This window comes from Pelecanus crispus, chromosome 6, assembly GCF_030463565.1.
Source record: "Pelecanus crispus isolate bPelCri1 chromosome 6, bPelCri1.pri, whole genome shotgun sequence".
NCBI lineage: Eukaryota > Metazoa > Chordata > Aves > Pelecaniformes > Pelecanidae > Pelecanus > Pelecanus crispus.
The window spans coordinates 3,190,172-3,215,714 of NC_134648.1; the positions used below are offsets into that span (position 1 = coordinate 3,190,172).

Sequence of the window (25,543 nt, forward strand, 5' to 3'; positions counted from 1 at the left end):
GGGAAGTTTCATACTGTAGAGAGGTGTTGGGAGGCCATGTTCCCAAAACAAAGCAAGGTGCTTGTTGGACAGGTGAGCAGGGACAGGAGAACATCTCTGCAGCTTTGTAAATAATGTGGTTTTTTCTTCCCACCTTGGGCTTTACTGTGCTGAGCCCCAGCTTCTAAAGATGGTATGAAATCATGGTAACATATGAATAATTAATTCTTAAAATTAATTCTCAAAACCCCTACAAAAGTTAGCCCTCTCTCTCTTCTTCCTATCCTCTTCTGCACGTGTGAGGATTATGGTGCTTTCTCCTCTGCTCCATGCTGGGTAGCCTGGGTTTTTTTTTGGTTTTTTTATTGAGATACTTCCTGATTGTTCTCAGACTGCACCGTCTTCGGTCCGTGCATTTCTGATGCTGCAAGTCAGCCCAGTCTCATGTGGACCTGCGCTGCCTGCACCAAGCCTGCCGGCTGATTTCAGCAGCCCTAAAGGCTTCTTGTAGCTGCATTCACCACCATTGGAGCTGTGGCTGATGGCTTTGTGGCCAGAGCTTGGCGAGTCAGGAGTGAGAAGGCCTCTTGACAATAATAGTAGATTGAACTGTCTGCTTTTAAGGCTCTGAATTTTCAGGCCAGGGCACAGAAAAATATACTGGACAGAAGGCAGCCTCTATAATTTCAGTCTTGGTAAGTTACTTTAGGTAAAGGGAAACTTCAAATAAGGAGAAAAATATAAAGTTGACACTCTTAAGCTGCCTGTTCTGCCATAATATTTTCCATGTGGCTGGTCTGAGTAGCTACCTCCACTGATCACTTGTTTTCATTTTTTCTTGGTTGCTGAACCATCTTTCTGTACGTTATTGTAGCTTGTACTGGACCGACTTCTTTGAGGTCTCAGTCTGGCAGGAGCTCAACTATTTTACAAAGTAAAAAAGATTGTCTTTCTGTTTGTCTAATCCTCCCCCAAAATCCTTTCAAAAAGAACAATCTGTGAGCAGAACTGTAGCATCAGTGGGAACTGATGTACATGTGTGAAGAACCAAGAGGAATTAAGTGAAGTTGAATAAAACAGGAATAGGAAGAGGCATGGCTGCACAGCTCGGAGCCCGTTGGTAGCTCTGGTTTTGGGCTCACTAATCTTAATCAAATTCCCTACCTAGTGCAAGATGATTTATTTTGCATTTCATGTTTGCACACTGTGCAAAAAAATGAGTTTTCATGGGGCCAGATTCCGTAAAGTTGTACCACTAGTTCCCACAGTTGCACAGCTGAAGCTACTAAACAGCTTGTATCAGAAATGTAGATTAAGCTTTCTATTTTGTGTTGTGTTCTTTTCAGTACTCTCAGTATGATGTTACTGCAGCTGCTTGTTTTGTACACTAAGGATAATGAATGAGTTAAATCAGGAGTGCAGTTATCTCTCCAATTGCTCCCAAACAATGCTCTTCACATGGTTCACTGGAGTTTTTTTGGAATGCAGGCTGCAACTCTATTCTGTTTTAAAATCCGCACTAGATCCTGTAACAGCTGGTGTAAGGGAAATTTTTGCCATTTTTTTCTGACCAATACTTATCTGTAAAGGAAATTTAAAAGGATATATTAAAATGGAGCAAAACCTGACATTAGGGGGGGAAAAAAAAACCAAACCCAGCACCTGAGGACTATCAGTTTAAACAATTGAAAAGTTTATGAAACCTGGAAATAAAATTAATACTGTCCAGTATACCAGAAATGAACATCCAACCCTACCTTTCATTTGTCCCAAGACATACTTGAATATGTCTTACTGTATTGACCTCTGTGCGCGTTATTTAGCATAGCCAGTGGGATAAATATTGCTCACAGTGCTTTGTGCAGGAGATAGTTTACTCTTTCCCAGCTTAAGAGGAGAGATGGTTGAGGCTGCGTGTGAGATGCCGGGCTCATGATAGATGAGGGTACTGACTGACCTAATGTGACTTGGCAAAACTGTGCAGCCCAGGTTTTTTATTCTTTCCTGAGCTGTGCTAAATCAACTGCAAACACTGCATTGCTCTTTTGTGCATTTATGCTCTTTCTCTGGAATGTACTTGTTGTATGCACTGCAATCCCAGTTTGTTTTCTACTGAAAAAAATCTCGGTCACAAACAAGGACAATAACGCTGACCTCTTCTGCATTTGCTTCTGCTTCAGTTTCTAGGCTGCTGGATAAATCTATCTGTATTGAACACCAATCTGAAATTTAGCAAGGAGGGGGCTGTTAGACCTGCAGACTTGGTACAACCTGATCTTGGGAAGATCTGTGAGCCACATTGATTCAGTGGAAGGAACTGCAGTTGTTCAGGGCAACTAGAGACCTGACAACCTACTGTCCATCTTGGTTGGCGTCCTGTTGTCTGTGAGCTTTCTGTGTGTCACACTGCGATTCAAAGTGCTATGAAAATCATAACACTGTGGGGTCTGGAAGGTCTTTACTGTACTTTGCTTCAACATGAAGGCAAGCATAGAATTCAAGTTCTGAAAACATGCCTAATGGAGGGTGTCCTCTGCCATAAAGGGCTTCAAAAAATTTAGCCGAGCTTCTGAACATACCCTGCAGCAAACTGTGCAAGGTTTGAAAACATACACACTTGCACTTAGGTATGCAAGGCTCCCCAATGAACAGAGCCAGTTTAAACTCATGCAAGGTATGTGCCTTATCCATGCTAAACACCTTGGCAACTAAAGAACTGAGGGGGTAAACTGTAGAGTCCTGCAGGAATAGGGTGGATGTAGTCGGCTCTCTAGAGCTTGGCAGAGAGAGGAGCTTTCTGTTTTGGCCTCCAGCATGTGAATGATTTGGGATACCAATAGATTGAAACTCTGGGAAGTTTGTGGGCTGGTTATATCTGGTTCTGATACTTACCTCCAGGTAAAGGCACTGAAGCAGAAGAAGGAGAGGAGGCAGAACTAGAGAGAAAGCACCCAGGTATCCTAAGCAAAACATTTGAAACATTTCCACAATGAATGCAGCTGCTTGCTGTATGACGAAGCCATGACCCACTTGGAACCCCAAAATGACCGTATTTGCTGCATGGACAGTAAACCATCTGCTGTTTGGTGTCAAATAGGCCACCTGAGGAAGTGTTTTGCAAAAACAGAGTGCCATTTGTGCAAACGAATTAGACCCTGAGGTGAGAACAAGCTGATTTACTCAGTAACAATACACCTGACTGCCCGAAGGCTAAGAGCTTGTCTGTGTCATCAGAGAGCACATCTGCCTGTTGCTGCAAAAAAGTGTCTCTGCTGGGCAATAAGATTTTTAGAGTTTCTCAGAGATCATAGTCTGTATTTTGTCGGAGGTCAGACAATGTGGTTTTGGAGCATGAAGAGCGAGCGGATGCGTGGCACTCCCTCTCTCTCTGCTCTGTTTCTGCTCTGGTTTTTTTCCCATTGCTTATGTCAGGCTGGCTGAGCTTGGGAGCACTCTGCAGTGTGAGATCATGTCCCAGAGCAGCAGAGCATGTTTGCTGGGATTGCGTAGGATACTGTGACTTGAGAAGGGCCATCCAAAGGTAAACGAAGTTTCTTTCTCCCTTCTTCACTTTTTCCCAAGTGAAATACAAAGCTTATCTCTTACTTTTAATGGTGTGTCAAGGCAAGAATGCTCTCCCAGTGATACTTATCTCTAGGGAGTATTTGTCTGCTCCCCTTAGAGCACAAATCGAGGTCAATATTATAGTCTCATTTTACAGCTGGGTGGACTAGTCTACCCTTGGTTAATTGTCTTGGCCAGGATAGTGGTCCAGCCTTAAAGCTAGGAATAGACACCATTGACTGCCGTTGTCCTTTTTGGTTATCATGTGCATACAACATTTATTGAAGGAATGTTAGCATGATCTAATACCCAAGAGTAGGCAAAAAAGTTGGATCCTGCTTCCTTGTGTAGCTGATTATCTGTGTGTCTTTGGTAGGCCAAGCTTCCTTCTCCTCCAGCTACCCTATTTCAAAAAACTATAAATTGTGTTTGCCTTGTTGGTCTGTAGAACATTCGAAAAGTAATTCCGGGCTTGTCCATCAGTGCCTGTGGATCGGCCATGTCAGACCTTTCTGAGCTATCCATGTTGCAGACATGCCAAGTTTTACAGTGTCTGAGCTTGCTGGTGCATTATTTTATGCCAAATGTCAACGAGTAAAACAATTTACATCAGCAGAAGCACACAGACTGCACCCATCTGACACTGTCACTGAAAATCCAGTAAAACGCTAGTGAAGTTCCAGAGCTGATGTAGGATTTGTCAGCTGCCAACAGTAAAATTTGGGGCTTGCCAATTTGATGGAAATTCACAGCTCTTCAGCTGGAAAAGCTGTGGACACTGCAAGAAGCCAACTGCCATCACACAGGGGGCCACCTCAGAAGAAGAGAGAAAGCTTCGTTCTCTTTTCCATGTGCAGGTGCCTAGAAGGCTTCCCTAGTGGAGTCTGTTTTGTGGTGTGACTGTAAACAAACGTGGGGTCACGCAGGTTCTCCCTTGTCGCATGAAACCTTTCAGAAAGGCTGCCGCATGTTCTTCTTTCAGCTGGATGGGTGCTTTTATCTACAAGGTTCAAAAGTGACCTAAAATTTTTTTCTACTTCGAACAGGAGTCCTCCCATTACATCTGTTACCTCGTGTGATCCAGGACCCATGGATAAGCACGCAAACCTTATTTTTCGGTAGGGTCAAGCAGGAGAAATGGGTAGTGCCTACTCTTCTGTGCCATGTTAGATGGGCAGGAGGAGGAAGGAGTTGAGCTCTATCTGTTTGGGTTTTTCTTTCTGTGGCGTATTTCCAGCAATGCCTGCTCTGAGACATTTATTGGGAAAGGATGAACAATGCATCTGATGCTGCTGGAAGGAAAGATTGTAGCCCTTTCATGCTATTTTTGAGTGCTATTTGCTCAAATGCTATATTCTTCCAATATTTGAGCTATTGATTTAAATCATCATTAGCCAGAACACTTGATATTTTTTGTCTTCTGTCGTATAATCCAAATTTACTCTGGCAAGTGTGGAAAACGGACATGAGTCTAAATTAATAGCTCCTTATACAGTGTCAAAATCCTGTCCAAGCATCCGGTGACTCAGTGGCAATGAAGTTTGCATCTCGCCTACTATGCTCTTAGATTCACATACTCATGCTCAGACCAGACTGAGTAGAGCAGTGGCCTTATGACCTTATTTTATCTTTCATACTTTGTGAAATTCAGTCTGCCTTCAGCTACATCAGAGACATGCCACTGACTTCTACTGAGAGAAAAATAATCTCCGAGTAGTTTGTGCATCTGCTTTCCTACAGCGCTACTTTCAAGAGCCTTCCGGCATAGTTTCCCTCTCAAGAGTCTTGCAGTGGTTGAAGCAAATAGAGAGCCCCTGTGCTATGGCTATTTCTAAATCCCCAGTGGCCATCTGATGAAGATGTCCTCCTCATCACATTTTCTAAATTTCATGTTTTGAAAAAGCATTACTTTGATCTTACTCAGTACCTTTTTACTTGATGATCTCTAGGTGCATCATTAGAAATAATTAGAGCCTTCAGCTCTTTTCCCTCATGGTTAGCTGCTTTCTTCCCCTGTGTACAGAAAACACCTGGCACAACTAAATGTTCATTCTGAAATTGCTTGAGACAGGAGTGATTTGGTCACATGGATCAAATTTATATGACGATATCAATTCATATTAAAGAGAGTACTAACATCCCAGTTATTAATGTGAATGGTCTCCAGAATGTCTTGCTCTGTGTTGCATGGGCATCCACCTGGCAGAAAAGGAAGGCAAATCAGGAATAACCTGCAGAGCCTGCTGCTGAGACCTGTGTTTGCTTGAGCTGCATCCTCAACATCACTGAGAAGTATCACTGCTTTCAGAGCTGGCTGAGGCTTTTCAGGACAAATCTTTTCTCCAGATGGATGTTTCCAGACTCTCAGTGATCTGTCATGAGGCTTTTTTCCCCTCTACTCTTTTTAACTGTAGGTTTATGGAATTTTATTAAGTGCAATAGCTACATCATTGTCTGCCTTTTAGATTTATCTGTGGCCTAGCCTTTCCTAATTCAAATTTAATATATTTATGTCTGAATTCTTTTATTTTACAGCCCTATCCCTTTGTTACCATGCCGCATCAGGAACAGAACTTGATACACTTAGTTCAGTGAGCTGTGTCTTTGAAAAGGTCTGCAGTAAAATAAGTTCTGGAATCTCTTGCCTGAGAGATCTTAATATCTTTCTATTCTGTCTACAGCTGCCTCACCAGTCAAGAATAGGTATATAGGAATAATAAAAGTAGACCCTGATTCACGTGCCTTGAGAGAGAATAATGCTGGAATGATGCATTCATGTTTAACAGTACTTAAATCCACTCAGAGTATCCCTGAAGTCAGTAGGGTGATCACGGAAAGATGGGTCAGTGAGCATATTCCAGTCCCACCCCCATGCAACAGTCCCATTGATTCCCCCCCCCCCCCCCCCCCGAGCTATTTTGATATAGATATAGTGATTAAATACAGGGAAGCAGAAGGAAGCCTTACACTGAACTGTGCCATTATGGCATTGCTTGTCCAGAGTGGCCATAAAAATATGCCTCTCTCTGTTTTAAAGAAAAAAAAAAGCTATTTGCTATTGATGAAAGATTAGTTTGGTAGATTTATTAGAAGAATAAGAAGGCTATAAACAGATAAGATCAGTTTCCTTCACCAACACTGAGGAGAGAAGCTGTTACCATGTATTTTTGCCCGTTTCAGGCTTCGACCAGTTCATGTCAGACTTAATTGTGATTTTGAGATATTTATTCACAAGGAAGATGGAGTGAATGGCCAGCTACAATCAACATGTATCTGTGGACTAAAATTAACTCTTTGTTGGCAGTGCTGTTCCTGACCTTAGGCAGGATTACGTATTTGTGGAGCCCATACTAAATAGTTGTAATATATTGAATATCTTCCACAGTTTTGAGAATTGAGAACATATGTCATTTAACAGGAGGAGTCAGTAGCTTTATCACACTTGTGGTGAGCAACTTTCACCTTCCTGCTCTTTATGGTGATATCTCAGCACATGTTACAGCAGTAACATCTAGCCAGAAAAAAACAGAAACACTTAGAAACTACTGACTTCACAGAGTGAGATGCCATGCTAGTGAGACTTCTCCTACATCTGTGCTCCTGGTATCCCAGCTGAAAGAAGAGAGACCCAGGATGAAATGTTTGTTGTGTTTGTTGATTACTTAGTGTCTGTGTGTCCGCGCATGCTCTGAGCACCATAGCATTGGCTATGTGAAGTGAAGTAAAACCAAGTCACATTAAAATTAATAGATGACAGACAGTAGTTATGTTTGGGTTCCTGGAAATATTCCTGCCTCTGCCTGGCATCATCTATTGAGGTATTTTTAAGTCTCGTAATTTTTTTAATTGTGCGTTTCTTTATAGTTCAAAGATTGCAGAATTGGAATGTGAGGGGTGACCTTGGCAGTAGTGGAGGGAATTAATTGCAAACCCTGAGGACTGAATTCATCCAAGTGTAACTGCGGAAACTGGCAATGCAGGCTGCTCGGAATTAGATTCCCCCCCTTTATGTTGTTTGTATAAACAAACACCGCTCAAATTTTTTCAACTCCATGTATCTCACACCTGGGACAGACTGGCCTTTCTCCCATATTACTGGCTGTAAGCAATTTGTAGCGTTATTGGAGCGTTTCCAAAGCAGCTTGTATCTTCTGATCTCTCTGTATTGGAGCAGGGGTGTGGTACAAACATAGATTATTGAAATTCTCTGCAAAATTGCAAGGAGAAGAATCTCGCTGTACATGAAATCAAACAGCACAGAGCAGACTTCATGGAGAGTAAAGAGACAGCCTTCCCGTGCCAGCCTTGGCACACGGGGAAAGCACTACAAGTCAAAAAGAGCATACACAGTGGAACAAAAATTTGATGCTAATGGCTGTATGCAAAGCCATGTGCTGAAAAGTCGGGCTCTTAGGCTGTCTTGAAAGCTTGCTGCTGCTTATGCACTGGTTTCCATGGGCAGCAGTTAAGGATGGTCTGAGAAGTCTCAGATGTCCCAGATACAAGCATGCAGGGGGACGGGTCTCCTGAAAGATCACCAATTTCACGTGGTCCTGGGCAACCTGCTCTAGCTGACCCTGGTGTTGAGCAAGGGGGTTTGCACTAAACGGTCTCCAGGGTGCCTTCCAACCTCAGCTGTTCTGTGCTTCCGTGGTTCTAATTACAGTATTTGTCCCTTAAAGTTGTTTTACGTGTGTCAGCCTGGTAAATTCCCAATCATCGATAGGTATCAATACGTTGTTTCCTAGAACTGGCTATCCAGGTGGACAGCAGGCAGTAGTTGGTCCTCACCACCTACCTAGAAAAGTAATAAGGCATTTGACAGTCTTTGTCCTGTCAGTTGCAAAACATTTTTTGAAAAACGCGATTTTCTGCTTTCATAGGCGTTTTACAGTTGACCTCAGTGCTTGCTGGAAATCCCCGGAAAGACTGTCTTTGACCTAAGCCATTTCTGGTGAATGTCCCTTATTTGGAAAATGTTTGAAAACTGGACAGATGATCTTTGGCTGTCTCGTCTAGCAATGAAGAGATGACAGCCATTGTGCGTGTGTGTGTGTGCGCTACCACCCTGCAATTACTGTAACTACAGCTATGGTAATTACTGTAACTACTGTAAAGATGTCCATGTTAAGTTCTTGGCTTCTGCTCCGAAGTTACCATCTGTTCAGATAAAAAAGTAGGTGCAGGAAAATGAGAGCCTGGCAACTTAGCTGCTTGGATTCTCAGGGCTGGTACAAACAGAAATCTTCAGTGCCTGTAGGCACCCTGTGTTGTGTATTGTTTATTGTTTGCTGGGTTGCGATGAGAAGACTAAGCAGCAAGCTAGCATCAAAAATGGAGGAAAAAAAATCCGGGGAAACTTAAAGCAAAACTGTTACAGCATGTGTTACTAAAAAGGTATTGTAGAAACACAGAAATGAGTAAGACAAGGTCTCCTGGCTCTTTTTCCACCTTTCAGACAGTGACTGCCCATTAAATAGTAGAGGACTGACTGAGAGTCTAAATATCTCTACTGGACTCTGGCTGGTTTGCTGTCATTTAATATCAGCCTGACTCCGTTTTTCCTAGGTATAGATCCTTAAAGACAGTATTGTGATTGATACCAGTGTAGTGCTCTTGTAGCTGATACAAGTAAAAAGCAGTAACTCTGTGGATGAAGGGTTCTGAGCATATTGCAAAGAATGATGATGGTAACAAGCCAACAGGTTTCTTCTTTTTCAGTAATCGCTGTTTCCAATTGCAGTTAATATTATTTCCTATTGGACTAAATTACAGACCTTCACTTGCAGAACTTGCCTGTTTCCTGAGGAAGGAGTTAGCTGGTGCTTTAACAAAGGCCACGCTAAATAAAGACACAATTCTGAGCTTTTGCTGTGCAGCAGCCAGGGCTGGCAGGTTGTTGGGGTTTTTGCTCTTATTGTTCCCGACATCTTTGTAACAGAGCTAAGAGCTAAGCTCTTCTGAAGAATAAACGTTTCTGGGTATAATTTATGATAATAGCAACAATCATTCTTTCTCTTTGACCTTGTGGAGATTAGAAACTGAGCCTTCCCTGGGGTAATCCTACATTGGTATGTCTCTGCTTTGTTTCCTTTATAGAGGAGACCCTGGCAGTTTGCGCTTCCTCCTCCTATACCTACGAGTGCACGTACTGCCATGACCTGGTGGTCGCTTACGGACCTAAGCTGTACTGTTTTCATCACGTGTTTTTACAGTAAATGCTGAACTGACTGTTTTAAAAAGCATGTCTGCTCTGCAAGACAAATCCTGTTCAAATGAATGACATGTCTGAGCTGATTCAGCTTCGTGGATTCTTCTGGGGCTGAACAACCTTGTGTTGATACAATGCATGCTGGTCTAACGTGTTTGCTTAGAGAGGAAAGAGGCTGAGCTGTGTTTTGCTCTGACTGCTTATCAGTGTAAATCTGATGCTGCTGAAGAGGGGTAGTTTCAGTCTGGAGTCAAACTACTGGGAACTCCAGTTCCACTGAAGAGTTTGTACCTGAAGTTCTTACTTCCATGGGCTAGGATGTATATCATAATGGCTAGACAGTAGACGGGGGGCCAGAAGCTCTTAAGTTTTTGTTTCTAGGCTGGCTGGAAAACTCTCTGCTACTGTAAGGAATTCACTCAGCCATTCCTCACCTCTTCAGCTTCCTTCAGGAATGCAAAAGATCCTTCCAGAGAAACATGGGGTTCTTCGGAGACAGGTGCTTCAGAATCGGTAGGCTTCTTCAGCAGGAAAGGACGAGTTGTCCATGGTACAGTACTAGGAGAAGGTAGTTCAGCTAGTTGAGAGGAATATAAGCACATTAGCATAAAATTATAACAGGTCTACTATAACCTGCTCAGAATGTACCTTCTTGTACTTACGTTGCTTCCAGCATCCAGACTGTGTGATTAAGAGGTACCTCTGTGCAGCACTGCGCTCTGCCAGGTAGTCAGTGCTCAGTTCCCTGTTGTGGCTGCCAAATTCTTCAGGAAGGATTTCTCTGAAGAGGCGATGCATTAGAACTTCACAGAAACATATGTTCCTTAAATGACTTTCCACCTGGGCATCCCATTCTTCCTTATACAAGAAGTTACATAGTTTAATTAACTCACTTTGGAAGCTCTTTTAGTCTGCTAAACTCTCTGTGTTGAGACTCTCAATATGATTAACGATAAGCGGCCAAACTAACTTAATTCAGCTGTACATGTGGAAAGCGCATTTGTCCCACTATAGTGATGTGTTATAGTTTCGGCTATGTACAGCCTTATCCACATAGTCAGGGCTCAGAGGTACCTGATGTGAAGAAAGGCAAATGAAAACTAGTTTATTTCTCAAATAATTTTGTTTGCTCAGTTTTCTTTGAGGTAAAACCTATGGGAAGAAAGATGCCGGTTTCCCGTGTTTCGTATACATTTTATTGATTACTCTTCCTTGTGTTTGGAATGCAGAGCAGTGGGTATTGAAAGAAAGATTTATTCAAGCAACAGATAATGAAGTGTAGAGCAGATTAAGATTTTGAATGCTATTTTTGTCTCAACAAGCTGAACAAAAGAATTGTGCACGTTGCACTTGGTGTTAGAATTGATGCATGTTTAACTCTGTCATTTTTAACATATTCATTGATGCTTCTGCGGTTTTAGATCTGCTTTCTGGCAGCAGAATTTTAACGGGGCTGAAAAGAAAAAATATCCTTGTAATTTGGTATTAGAAAGAAAAATTATGGTTTTGTCATGGTAGTTATTAGCCGAGTGGGTAGCTGGAGCTTGAAATTCCTCTGTGTTCCTGTAGTAACCACGGTGCTGCACCCTCTGCAGTGGTCAAAGCGAAGCAGGTTGGACCTGTTGCAAGAACAGGTTTTAGCTGTGTGTAAGCAAACTCCGTTCTTACCCCCCATTAGAATGTTTATCTAATCTATTAATATAAGACTATTTAAGTGTGCCTTTTTAGAGGGAAAGATGGAGTAACAGATAACCTTGATATGGAGAGTTGTATGACAGTTGGGTATTTTAATCTGCTCCTAGCCGGTGCTGCAGATGTCATGGCTATAAACAAACACTGCTTGTGTCTTACTCAGTCATTTGCAAACTCAGCGTAAAATCTGCAACTCTGTAGTTCAGAGTACATGAGATACAAAACTTTGGTAGTATAACAAGCTGCTTTGTAGAAAAGTGTCGCTTATGCCGCTGTGCATGCTGCTGGCCTCCTATTTGTGCGAGGAGTCTTGGCAGCCGCGCGTGTGGTGGTGTCAAGATTTGAAGGTAAGTGCCTTTACATCTCTTGTCTGCAAGATTGTCATTTGTGAAGGTTCCCTCTACTGCTGGTGTAGAAGTACATGTGTTTTGAGGAATGGTTGAAGTTACCTGCTAGGTTCTGCAGTGCGTGTATGGATAACGTTGTCCTGGAGAAACTGGGAGAGCAGTTAAGTGAGTTGGCTTTATGGGCTGACGGCGTTTGAAAGACTTGAGACCAGACTTGCCAAAGTTCAAGATAATTTGTCAGCTATGGCTATTGTTTGCAGCATGTAAATTCATTATAATAGGAACTCTACAGCTCTGGCCTTAGATCTATGGACCTTTTTCTAAGAGAAAACACCACAGTTTTTGTATTTCCATAGGGATGTCAGGAGGCTGCGAACACCCAAGGTGGCAAGATCTTCTTAGCTTAACTTTACATGTGTCCTGTCTGCATTGTTCTTGATTAGATCTGTTATCTGCTGAAAAATCTCCTGTAGGTATATATTGAGGTACTGAAACATAATATTATTATTTGAAATGCACTGAAAGTTCATACACTGTAACAGTCAAAGCAAGAGACTGTTCAGCAGCAGTGCTAGCAGATCTAAGTAACCATGCTGAAAGCAGACTCAATAGCTGGAATTTGTGGCATCTGCTGAGAAGCACTACAGCTCCAAATGTTGAAATTTAGTGCACGCATACTCTAAATTTAGGATATTTGGAAACAGAAAGAATTCCAGCTTTACCAGTTAAGTCCACCTATCAGAATCCAATAATTAAGAAGTTATGTCTGCTCTTTGTAGTGCTGCTTAGGTTCATTGATATCCACTGATATGACCATAAAAGTCATGGGGATAGAAGCATAAAAAGAGTTTGAAACTGGGAGGTTTCACAATATTAAACACAAAATGGAAGAGCGAGGGGATTTCTAGTCTGGCATAGAAGGACTGACTTCATTGCGACGGTGGTTTTCTTTAAGTTTAGGACAATTCTGTTGCTTATATTTCTCATATCTGTACACTTACATGGCACTACTTATTTAATTATCTAAGGCAAAATGCAAACATATTAATTCATTATGCTTTCCAGTAAAAACCAGAAACACATGCATTTACTACTGGTACCAAACATCTTTGGATGAAACAGAACTCTTTCTTCATTTCTGCCCAGCAACTCTAATCAGTATTTTAAGACAAGAGCTGAGGAACAAAACAGAAGCTCCTTGAAGATGTAGGTGAAATATGTTCATTGAGCAGCTTGCCATTAGGACAAAGTGATGTTCTCTTGCAAAATAATAATTTTAAAAAAATGCTACACTGGCATCTATTTTATCCAGCAGTGATGTTACTCCTTCTTCCAATCTTTAATTAATGACAGATCTTATGTGCCTTACCTGGCACTGACTTGGAGAGAAGTCTGCTGCCTATTCATTCACAAATGCTACCCCCTGTGGGCTTGATTGCCTTTTATTCAAGAAAATGGACTCTTAAATTTTGGCAGTTTTGTGAGACCTTCTGTGATTGTAATACAGCAGCCAGAACCTGGATTGTGTAATTACACTATTGGGTGGAGCGGGTGCCTGATTTTAGTGCACACATTACATTATTGCACCTAAGAGAGCTCCAAAATCAGTTCTTTTCATCTGCATGTATTGGTGTGTTCCTCATGCCTTCATGCTAAATTAGTTTCTGGAACTTCTCAGATACCAGGAATGTGAAAAGCCAGAAGATTACTTAGATTTTCATTAAGAAAACACTGATGTTGGCATCAGGTGAGCTTCACGTTATAAGGCAGCCACGCTCACAGTAGCGTGACATGGCACAGAAGTGTAACGTCAGTCAAGCCATTAGAAAAACAGAAGTTTCATCAACTTTTTCTTAGTCCTGAAAATGAAAGAATCCTTTTTTAACCTTGCAGTGTTTAGCCTCTAGATACCATTATTTTGTGTTTGAAAATTTCTCTTTTGAAATACTAATTAGGTTTTGGCTTGTGCCGTTAGGTAAACGAGAAACGTTTCCCTGCTTACTGTGAAAACCCTTTGCTTTGGTGAGGATTGTCTTTGTTTAGCTGAACAAACTTTTGCAGTTATAATTAATTAAACAGTGTTCAGTATTCCAGGGCTGCACAAAAATATTTATCTTTCTGGCTCTTTGTTCACACAGTTGTAACTCGGGAACTTGAGGCAATTTTCATAAGCATGGCAATGCTCTGCCTTCAGGATTTTACAACTGGGCCCTGAAAATTAGTTCTGTGATTGAATCTGGCAGATTGGTTTTGGCTGGAGAAGCAGCATATGTTTTTAACATATGCATGTTGGCAAATCAGTTTGAAGTCATAACTAAGAGGCCTGTTATCTCAATCCTACTAGTGCTTTTGGGAATTAAGTATAACGGGCAAAAAAATGATGAAGGAGGAGTCTCAGCGCTGGATAATGAAGAACCACACTGACCCCAGATAAATCTGTTTGCAGATAGCTGTGGTTTTTTTTCAGTTTGCCAGCGTAGCTGCTGAAATGAGCCATAGGAGTCACCTCTTGGTTTTTCTGCCCACAGGATCAAGGCTAATCCAAGAATAGCAGACGACCTATTCTGGCGCTCTGCCCATGTTTATCGCTGCCTATCACACAGCATGCTGTTACAGGCTCGTTTCTTTAATGCATGTCATTTGTATTCATGTCCTGCTCCAAAATGTAGCCGTGTTCTCCTTTGCAGGAGGACTTGTTGCACATGGCAAGGTTTCCTCGGTCAGCCTCCTTGGGGTGGGTTGCGGGTACTGGTCCTCCTGCAAAGCCTCCTGCGCCCTTTCCACCGACTGAGCCAAGAAATCCACGAGGATGGCCCTTCTCTTATTTTCTGTTAGCCAAGGATGCTAATTAAAAAAAACAAAAAAATACTAGTAGTATTTAAAACAAAGATTTTCCATGCCAGTTGATTTTGAAGTTTGAGGCAGTTTGCGACCTGCTGCGTAACTCGGCACAAGCACATTTGGGCTTTTAGAAACTGAAATGGTGGTAAAAGCCAAAATGACAGACAGCAATTTCTGAGGGGCATGCAGATGCAAAGCATCCTTTCTGCGGGTCTGGGCAGGCCGGAGGGGCAGCAGCGAGGTGTATTCCCAGCCCACCTGCCCAGCAGGCACAGGCACTGCTTCCTTCAGAGCACCTGCTGTGAAGAGGCTGGACCGCAGTTAGGTCTTGTCCAGAAAGCATTTTGTGCTTACAGATGCAAGGCTTGCAAACCAGGGTAGTCACCTTTGATAAGAGCTGGGAAAGGCTTAACAGATCTGGTGCAAATGACCTGGTCAGAACCACTGTCTGTGGTGGGAAGAGCCTGTCGCTCAGTGAGGATGCTCTCGGCCGGTCAGAGACGGGATTTGAGACCTGGGTCCTTCTAGGAGATGTGTAGAGTTGGCCTCTGCCAGTCTGGTGGTACAAGCTGACACGCGTAGGTCACTGGGAAGTGCTGGTTTCTGTGCCTAATTCAGCAGATACAACAGCAAGTCAGTCCTCATAGCTGCATCTGATCTTGCAAGTGATTTAAACATAGAGCTGTGTATTAATAGAAGTCAAGACTCCAGTTAGGTCCAGAGTCATGCAAGAATAGTTCATCTCCCGAATTGTTTGCCGTAGTTTTCAGCTTACGGAGGGTTTTAGGACATGGAGGAATTGGCAGGAGCAAGGGGAGCACGATCGGTGGTTTCCCTTCCTCCACATTTCGTCTGTTGAGGTGGCTACTCGCAGTGCCCGTCAGGGATCAAACAGCTCTGTGCACATCTGGGGGAGGCAGATGGAAGTCAGTCACATCCTTGACCACATAACTACGACCAGATTGTTGTAGTTAAAACTATCGTGTATATCTATCTGACTCTTATCATCAACTATATACAGTTTAAGTTGGTTTTAATTATTTTCTGTCTGTCTAGAAACCAAGAGTTCCTTCTACCACAGCATACAGATGTTACAAATATGTTTTTCTAATGAGATACATGGCACATTCCAGAGCAGCACAAGTACTTGTTTTCAGCCTGAAAATGGAATCTTTTCCCTGTTGTTAAAACAAAGTTTGTAAAATGTGATTATAATAAATAAACCACAGACTTGAGGGTCTTTTTTAAGATTCAGTGAGTTACTAATGCTTACTTCATGCTGTTTTTTAGTGAGCTTGAGTTTAGTTTTTACTTTGAGTTGCAGTTAAGATGAAGTAAAACCCGTCTGATACTGCACCTTATTTCTAAGTGCGGTTTGCAGACAAGCGCAGAAAAGGTGGTATTTCTGTCTGTGGTGGCTAGGATTGCCAAGAAAGGTCAGAGCTGCCAGTTCTAGATTTAAACTATTCTTGTACCATTTTATATTCTATAAGCAGAGGAAACTGTGAAGGCAGATTCAGTGGAGAAAAGATCCCAATAAATATAATATTATCCAGATGTTTTTCATTCCATTAGTGGCTGGCTGAAGGATAACTTGCTAAACTGTGGAAGTTAGTGTCGTGGCACATCCAAGCCAAGACCTTAGTAACTTGATAATGATCCACTAAAATTTGAGAACTCTTATCTTCCAAGATGTGAGCCAGTCATTGTTTCAAGGGAATTCAGAAGAAGACTTTCTTTTTGGGCCAGTTGGCTGTGATTAAATTTCTTCTTCCTTTTCTGTGAAGATCTGGGACTGTCTGTTTTGAAAGACGTGGCATTTGTTGAGATGATCCTTGAATCAGATCCAGCATGGTAATTCCTATCTTTTCTCTGTAAATGTGGGAGGTTTTTGCAAATTCAGTAAAATATTTTGAATCTGAAAAGAACGGCTTCTGATTTAAGCCGGTTGTGTTTTGGAGAAAAGATTTTTGTGTTTTTTCTAAATCATCATTTCTGTTGTTATTTTATTCACGTATAATTACATACTTGGAGATTTTTTTTTTTTCCCCTGCAGCTTGAAAAGGGTTTTAGTGTTTGAGAATCCAAACTGTAAATATGCCACTGTTTTCCACATCAACGTGACATGGTTTAGGTTTTGGATACTCTGTCTTGCCTCAGAGTCTTTTCCCTTCTCCAATTAATGAGGCTCTGTTTTCTTTTTGACTCTGTTGCCATCCTTGGGGTTTTTCCATCTTGGTGTAAAGGTCAAACAACGCATCTTCTTCTAGCCACCCTCCTACATGACTCACCATTTTGTTGCAGATTAGTCTTATTCCCGCCGGTTTTCCCCTATGTAGTTCTGCTCATCGCATGTGGGTCTCCCAAGACCCCTGAGTTAGGAGCATTGAAAAGCCATGAAAAAGCCTGCTGGGCTTACTCTGCAATCCAGCAATCACTCCCAGTATCTCTGCTAGTCACATCACTCCCTTCTCTGTGTGCACACATGCAATGTGACTTTTAAGCTTATTCCTTAAAAAAAAAAAAAGAAACAAACCACAAAAACCCAAACAGGTGAGATGGAGCTATAGCCTTTTATAGCTGTTCTTAATTCACTTTGTGTTAGTGACTTTGAGCTTTATCATTTTAGGGTAAAATGGGACTGAACCACAGAGTTTGGTTCCAGCGTTAAAGTCAAATATCAGCTCGCTGCACTACGCTGAAAGCCCTTCTTTTTCCAGTCCCTTGCAAAAAAACATAGTCTCTAAAGATCTGGGATTCTTCTCTGCATGTAGCCTCTGTATAGTTTCAGTAAATCAAATATGGGGAAGTTATCATGGCTTACCCTACTCTGACCATAAGTATTCTGATATTTACACGTGTTTTGTGATGCTAAAGTTTCCACGTGTTTAAAATGTTAGCAGATGAAGGGAAGAGAAAGCTTGTTCAGCCAAACCATTTAGAAGAATGTGGGACAGGCTGGGTGGGAGACTGACTGTTGGGGCCAGCCTTGTTTAATATCGTTATCAATGATCTGGATGAGGGGATTGAGTGCACCCTCAGTAAGTTTGCAGATGACACCAAACTGGGTGGGAGTGTCGATCTGCCGGAGGGTAGGATGGCCCTGCAGAGGGACCTGGACAGGCTGGACCGATGGGCCGAGGCCAACTGTATGAGGTTCAACAAGGCCAAGTGTTGGGTCCTGCACTTCGGGCACAACAACCCCATGCAACGCTACAGGCTTGGGGAAGAGTGGCTGGAAAGCTGCCTGGCCAAAAAGGACCTGGGGGTGTTGGTCGACAGCCGGCTGAACATGAGCCAGCAGTGTGCCCAGGTGGCCAAGAAGGCCAACAGCATCCTGGCTTGTATCAGGAATGGTGTGGCCAGCAGGAGCAGGGAGGTGATTGTGCCCCTGTGCTCGGCGCTGGTGAGGCCGCACCTGGAATACTGTGTCCAGTTTTGGGCCCCTCAGTACAAGAAGGACATTGAGGTGCTGGAGCGTGTCCAGAGAAGGGCAATGGAGCTGGGGAAGGGTCTGGAGCACAGGGCTGGTGGGGAGCGGCTGAGGGAGCTGGGGGTGTTCAGCCTGGAGAAGAGGAGGCTGAGGGGAGACCTGATCGCTCTCTGCAGCTGCCTGACAGGAGGGGGTAGTGAGGGGGGTGTTGGTCTCTTCTCCCACGTAGTTAGCGATAGGACGAGAGGAAATGGCTTCAAGCTGCACCAGGGGAGGTTTAGGTTGGAAATTAGGAAAAATTTCTTCACGGAAAGGGTAGTCAAGCATTGGAAGAGGCTGCCCAGAGAGGTGGTGGAGTCCCCATCCCTGGAGGTGTTCAAAAAACAGGTAGACGTGGCACTTCGGGACATGGTTTAGTCTAGTCTACCCTTAATCGGTTTAGTGTGGACTTGGTAATGTTAGGTTAATGGTTGGACTGGATGATCTTAAAGGTCTTTTCCAACCTCAACGATTCTATGATTCTATGTGTGTCTGAGGACCAGCTCAGAGTGCCAAGAGAGAGACAAATTTTGCCATTCTCACCTGCCTGTGTTAGGACAGTGTTTTCTTTCCTGCTTTAGAAGAAGAAGGTTCTTGTTCAGAAGAACAAGGTTTTTCTTTCTTGATGTTGCTGTCACTGTTGGCTCCATCTTTGTTTTGCTGTAGCAAAACAGGAGGTGACGAAAAATAGCACAGGAGGCAGAGAGGTGGCTGCAGGGAAAATGTCTCCTCCTCCCCTTGCTCCTCTTTTCTTCAGCAATCTTGTCCCTGGACCTTCCTGGGGACCCAGGCAGAAGGGAGGAGTTTGATGGCCTGGCTGTTTCTTCTGGGAAGACCTACTGTCCTCATCTGAGATAGCAGCTGTTCCTCACCCCAGAAAGTCAAGCTCCAAGTGCATTCAACACAGAGGAAGGATGACATAATTTTCTAACTCCTCTGGAGCTCTTTCCTTTTTGCATACAATTAACTTCCCTCTGCCAAAAATGTCTTGGCCCCAGAGCTCTTAAAAATCCTCAGAAGAGCCCACTTTGGGGACTGGTTTCTTGGCGATGCATGAATTAACACTGAAAGTCTGTAATCCCACAGCACATCCTCAAAGACTGCCGCACATGATCTCCAAGGGCCGGTCATGTCCTAGACCATTCTAATCAAATGAATGTAGTACATTTTCCAGGGAAAAGCTACAACTTGCTATAAATTCTCTGCCAAGTGCTGCTGCTGCCATCCTTCTTGGTTATGTCAAAATAAGACAACACGTTTTAGTTCAGATGAGGGGAAAAAGCCCGCAATAGAGTCCATGCTTTCTGAGAGCGCATCTCACCCAGCTCCGACCTGAGAGCAGCTGTCCAGTTCTAAATGGAGGAAAATTTCAAAGAACCTATGGGTAAAATACTGACAGCACATGACCATATCAGACATCACTGCGATTCTTTACAAGGTGTATGGTAGATGAGCAGTGTGCGTTTTACTTTCCACTGCTGTGTACTTTCCCAGTTTACATGTGGCATCACTCGAAGACAACTTCATAGCAAGAAACTGAACAAAGCGACGGTGGCATTCTTCATAGAAATCAGAGAGTATGTGTCCCTAGTGAGGGACTGCTGCGAGTATGACAGTTTTCCAGGGCTGGATCACTTCATGTGCAGAATTTAACGAGCTGCCAAATGCTTCTAAATGTCAGCAGGTCCAGAGGAAAATGCACAGTGCAGAACATGGCACAGACAGAAATGCAGAGACAGAAATTAATTCTTTAGGTTGCAGCATCTCCCAGTTAATTTTCCATGAAGGTTTCTCCCCTCCCCCTCCTCCAGTGTTTTTCAGACTGTGAAACGATCTATCTGCCTAGAGGCAGATAGACTCCCAGGTTAAGGACCACAGGCATGCTAATTGCATTTATTTTCTAGAAAATGAATAATTGCATTTATTTTCTTAGTGCAATGTGACCCAATGTTGGCATTTCATTCAGCTGAACTGCATCTCTTATCTGATGGAGCGTCAGTGAGCAAAGTAAGATAGAGCTGTTCCTGCAAGCATGCCCACAGTATGAAGAAAGGAAATAGTTGGATAAAAAAAGTGTGTGTGTGTCAGGGGGAGAAAGAAAGCCCATCCTCAAGCTAGAAATTTTCAAGAGAAGTCAAGCTTTTACAGCGAAGTAGAAATTGAAGTCATTATAGTCACTCCTGATAGAATAACTATTTATCCAGCTTGCACAGCAGAGCGAGCGGTGGGGTTTGGACAGATTAGGATAGCAGTATGAGGAAAACATCCCTTCCTGACATTTTTTTTTTTTGCAATCCAAAGTCTGCTGTCCTTCGGGCACAGGATAACTAGGCAGTCTGTGGAGCTCTGAGTTTTAAAGCCTTTGGAAAAATCAGTTGAGATTAAAAAAATAAACAAACAAAAAAAAAATCTTTCTCCTTCCCATTCCTCCCAAACCAGGTTTTCCACATTCAGGGTCTGCTTGTGCATGCAAGCCATTTATAACCCTGGCACATGTGAATTTTTTACAGAATGGAAATTTCATGATACGTGTTATTTCTGGTGCAGACTCAATGGTATTTTCTGTTGGCTGACCACAGTCTCTTGCTGCCCAGTGCAGTGTGTAACAGTTACCAAGGTTTGGCTCATTGCCTGATAAGATGATCAGGACTGTGCTGGATCGACACGGTTCTCTCTCCAGCAGTGTTCCCACCATGGAAGTGTCAGGGAAGCTGTGATGTGGCCTAAATAGCTTATCTACCACAAAAGGTGGTAGATATAATCACTCGTAAGATGAGTTTTTTCCATTGTTCCTGAGGTGTTCACCCCATCTAACTTGGAGTATTTAATTCTGGTGCTTTTAGTCTACCTAGCCTACCGCTCTGTCCTCACCACATCTCTGGAGCTTTGAATCCTATAGTAAAGGCTGTACTCCCGGGTACATAGAAAGTCTAGATAGTTAATTCGGGCTCCTCCCTTAAGTGCCTGAATTTAAAAGGTGTAAATGCCTCTTTGGTAGGCCAGATAAAGGTTGAAGTTCTCTGGAACAGACCGCTGAAAGGCATCTCCAAATGCCTGTTGCGGATCCTCGCTCTTCCCTTGGCGAAGTCAGTCAGTTCTGAATTGGTGGTGCTGGAGGGATTCGTCCCATCCCGTGTGTCTGGGACAAGGTAGAAAGCCTACACGGGTTGGGGGATTCAAGCTGGACTTCGAGAAAGTCTTTCAACTGACGAGCTACTGGGTAATTTTCAAGGTGATGAATGTAGCAGCCCTGATAGTTTGACATAGAAGTAAACTGGTAAAAGCAGTAAGTAGATGTTCTGTTAAAAACACCCTTGCATTGGCAATCTAGGATTGATCAGATGCTTAAAAGGACCTCTGATTTTGTAGATGCTGCTTTGCTACTCAGAAGAGAAGGAACAGAGGGAAAAATAGTGCACGTGTTTGTAAAGAGATAATGGCAGTGTTTTAGAGTGCACCTTGCAGCTGGCAAAATGGAAACAGATGGCACATATTTTACAGAGCGGAGTTATTCCAGCCTGAAGGATGTTCAAAGTCATGCAAAGGGAGTTCTGCTTGCAAATCCCATTATTGATAAATGGTTTCTAACGGGATTGGTGTTGCTTACTCTTACTGTGCTCGCATACGTGCGCACACATATGCATGCACAGCTTTGAAAATGCCTTTCATGGGCTCAGCTGCTTTCATTAATGCCAAAATAATTTCATATTTTCTGGAATTGGTACCTTCTCCCCTCAGTTATTTTCTTTTGAATGCTTAAATGAAAAGGGCTTTTTTTTTTTTTTTTTTTTTTTTTCAGTGTTAATAAATTTGTTACTGGAAATGGGAAAGGTGTTTTCAATTACAGCTGGCGCTTCTGAGCCTTCCACCAGGGTGGCAGGTATCCTTGGGGAAAAATCAAGCAAATAATAGATCAGTCTGGCTGTACATTGAGAGAATGGATGAGATACGTTGTGTATGATAGTATTGTGGCACCCTTGTGTAATGCGTAATCTCAGTGCTGTGTTCGTTCTTACAGCAGGAGTGAGGGGGGCCTCTTCGTAAGCTCGTCCAAAATGGCAGTTGTTGCTATTGTTATTACCCTAGTTATATTCCTTTATTGCCTTGCAACCCTTCATATTGAGTAAAACCTCACTGTGTTGGATGCTGTACAAATTAGGAACGGATAGATTGCTTTTCCACAAATCGCTTACAATTTAGGTAATGTTGTGCATTTGGTTCTTGCATGGAGATGTCTCCATGTTAGTTGTTATCTCTTTGATTCTACTCATTGCTCCCTAGCAAAACGGTTCACATTAAAACATAGCTGTATCAGTTCTACTGCGGTCTAGAGGGTCAGCTATGCAAAAATGGAGGCCTGAGCTCTGCATGTAAGAAATACAGGATGTGAAAAGCCATCGGATGGTGATTGTGTAATGTAAAAATCCATGGAGGTAGTACTGAATTAGCCTGGTTTAATTGAAGTGTCAAATAATTGAGAATATTTTCAGTGTTACTGATTGAGCAGTGGAGCAGCCTGTATGTATGGATTATTTAGAACAACAGACACGATGACCAGTTGGGTTAGCTCATTTGGTTAGAGCATGGTGCTAAGAACGCCAAGTTCACAGGTTCAATCCCTGCTTACTGCAGGGGGGTTGGGCTCGATGATTTCTCAAGGTCCCTTCCAACCCAAAGCATTCTATGATTCTATGATTATTACATAAGCTGCACCCCTCAGATGGGAGCCCTTCTGATCCAAACCAAAGCATCGGCCGCTTTAGCTATAGGCCAGGCCCTCCCCAGCTCGTAGCAGAAGCAGGTCCCACGTATTCAGCCTGGCCCTATCTCCCACAGGGTAAAATGTGGTGCATGAAACCAGCATGTCCCAGCATGACTCCGTTTTGGACAGGAAGCAGTTCAGCTAACCAAGGCTGAGCAGCTCCAGTTCCTTCCACCGGCTGTGGCCCGCCAGTCTTCTGAGCACAGGGACAGAGTTTGCCTCTGCAAGTGGGTTTTACCTGTGCCAGCCTCCCGCAAGCATGCCCAAGAAGCGAAGTGTGCTTTCGCACTAGTGGGCGTGGAGGTGTTGGGTTGATGGTTGGACTGATGATCTTGGAGGTCCTTTCCAACCTTAATGATTCCTAGTTTTTACTTTCATTAAATAAAGAATCCAGCCACCAAGCCAGGAAACATGCAATTACTGCTCTCCCCTTAATTGGTTTAGTGGTGGACTTGGTAGTGTTAGGTTAATGGTTGGACTGGATGATCTTAAAGGTCTTTTCCAACCTCAACGATTCTAGGAGATTCTAGGATTCTATGATTCGCATCGCAATAGAAAGACAGCAGGCCACTATTAACTATGATGGATTTTTTCCTTGTTTGCACAGACCCTTCATGCTTCTGCCGCCGCTGATGGAGTGGATGAGAGTGGCTATCACCTACGCTGAGCACCGGCGCAGTTTGACTGTGGACAGCGATGATATCAGGCAGACAGCCAGACTGCTCTTACCTGGACTGGACTGCGAGCCCCGGCAGCTAAAGTATGTGGACTAAGCTTTATAAGCAGCGAAAGTAATTGTAACTTCTTACAATATTCTTTTTAGGATATTTCATGGGAGCCAGATCTCAAAATACTATGCAGGCGATACATGTTTAACCTTTTAGTACTCCAAGAGATGAAGAAACTGTGGCCACACACTGCAGCTGGGGTAGAAAGATTTTGTCTTGCCAAAGGTTATGTAAGAGGAATGAGACAGAGACGGATTGAAATACGAGTATGTCGTGGTTTAGCCCCAGGCAGCAGCTCAGCACCACGCAGCCGCTTGCTCACTGCCCCTACCCCGATGGGATGGGGGAGAGAATCGGAGGAGGAAGAGTGAGAAACACTCCTGGGCTGAGATAAGAACAGTTTAATAATTGAAATAAAGTAAAATAGTAATGATAATAGTAACAGTATAATAATGATGATAATAATAATAATATACAAAGCAAGTGATGCACAATGCAATTGCTCACCACCTGCCGACCGATGCCCAGCCAGTTCCCGAGCAGCGATCGCTGCTCCCCAGCCAACCCCCCCAGTTTCTATACTGAGCATGATGCCATATGGTATGGAATAGCCCTTTGGTTAGTTTGGATCAACTATTCTGGCTGTGCCCCCTCCCAGTTTCTTGTGCCCCTGGCAGAGCATGGGAAGCTGAAAAGTCCTTGACTGGCATAAGCAAGCAGTACTCAGCAACAACTAAAAACATCAGCGTGTTATCAACATTCTTCTACTAAATCCAAAACACAGCACTGTGCCTGCTACTAGGAAGAAAATGAACTCTATCCCAGCTGGAACCAGGACAAGAGAGTATTTGGTTTTTTATGCCTCGGCCTTAATTACAAGATTATCCTTTGCTTTTTGAGATACCTTGATGAAACGTATCAGTACCTTTTAAAATCCTCCCCTCACATACTTATTGAACAGGGATTTATAATTAGCTTGGTTCATTAGCACATCATAGGTATTTTATTCAGGTTTGTAGGCCCTTGAGTTGCTGTCATTAGCTCTGGTTTTGGTATCAGGGTTACATCTTGAACTTTAGTACAAGGTAAATTCTTGCTTCTGGAGTGAATTTTGTCCCCCATATACCTGTGGGTTAAATGAGTGGGCGGGACACATTATTAATAATAAATAATACTTTTATCATGCTCTTAAGTGATGAAATGATCACCTGAAAAGATAAAAATATACCCTTACTCTTAGAATTATTTTTCATGAACAGTAAGAGCAACAAGAGGCTTTTCATCAGGAGTCCTGGATCTGGTTTTGTTGCTTTTTACCTTTTCCTTCTGGCAGCTGAAAAGGCTCTTGCTTTTTGCTACATCTCTGTCTCCCCTTTTGTGAATTGAAGGGTAGTACTTAATACCCACAAAACCTAACACGAAGCTAAATTAGCTGGTGAGTAGGCTGGTGCAATTAGATGACTGAACATTTTGTCGGCTGCAGCTGACTCCTGGTCTTACCCTCAGCTCTCGGTTCCTGCCCTTCTCCTGAGCCGTGGTACCCGGCCGACTGAGAGTGCTGCCAGTCTTTTTAAAAATGAAGTTACACAGGTGATCCTCAGCCGTTATTTAAACTCCTTGGCTTCAGACTGGAAGGGAGAAGCTAAACTTGGACTTGGCATCTGCAAAGCAGCAGTTGTACGCTTATTCCTGGAACGCTTTTCTTGTCCCTTTTCTTTGCCAGCGGACGTGTGCTCTGTGTCAGCTAAAGCACAGGCTACTCTGGCTTACGTGTGGATGGTAGGTGCTAGTGTAGGCAACTTTATATGGGCTAAACTAATTTTACATATGTGCCTAATGCTTGCCAAAACCTTTGAAATTCTTTGATGAACAGTACTGCAGAAGACCAACCTAATCACGAGGACTTCCAGTCAGCTTCATGGTTTTTCTTTCAGTCTCTCCTTTAGA

General features: G+C 43.0%; 1 protein-coding gene across 1 annotated transcript in view; it reads left to right on the forward strand.

Annotated features, from left to right (window-relative positions):
• The window catches only part of ABTB2 (ankyrin repeat and BTB domain containing 2), a 136,065-nt gene that overhangs the window by 88,495 nt on the left and 22,027 nt on the right, over positions 1 to 25,543 (forward strand). Inside the window, exon 4 of the mRNA XM_075712429.1 lies at positions 23,476 to 23,628. Within this exon, the coding sequence (XP_075568544.1) occupies positions 23,476 to 23,628 (153 nt within the window). The remainder of the gene's footprint in view (positions 1 to 23,475; positions 23,629 to 25,543) is intronic.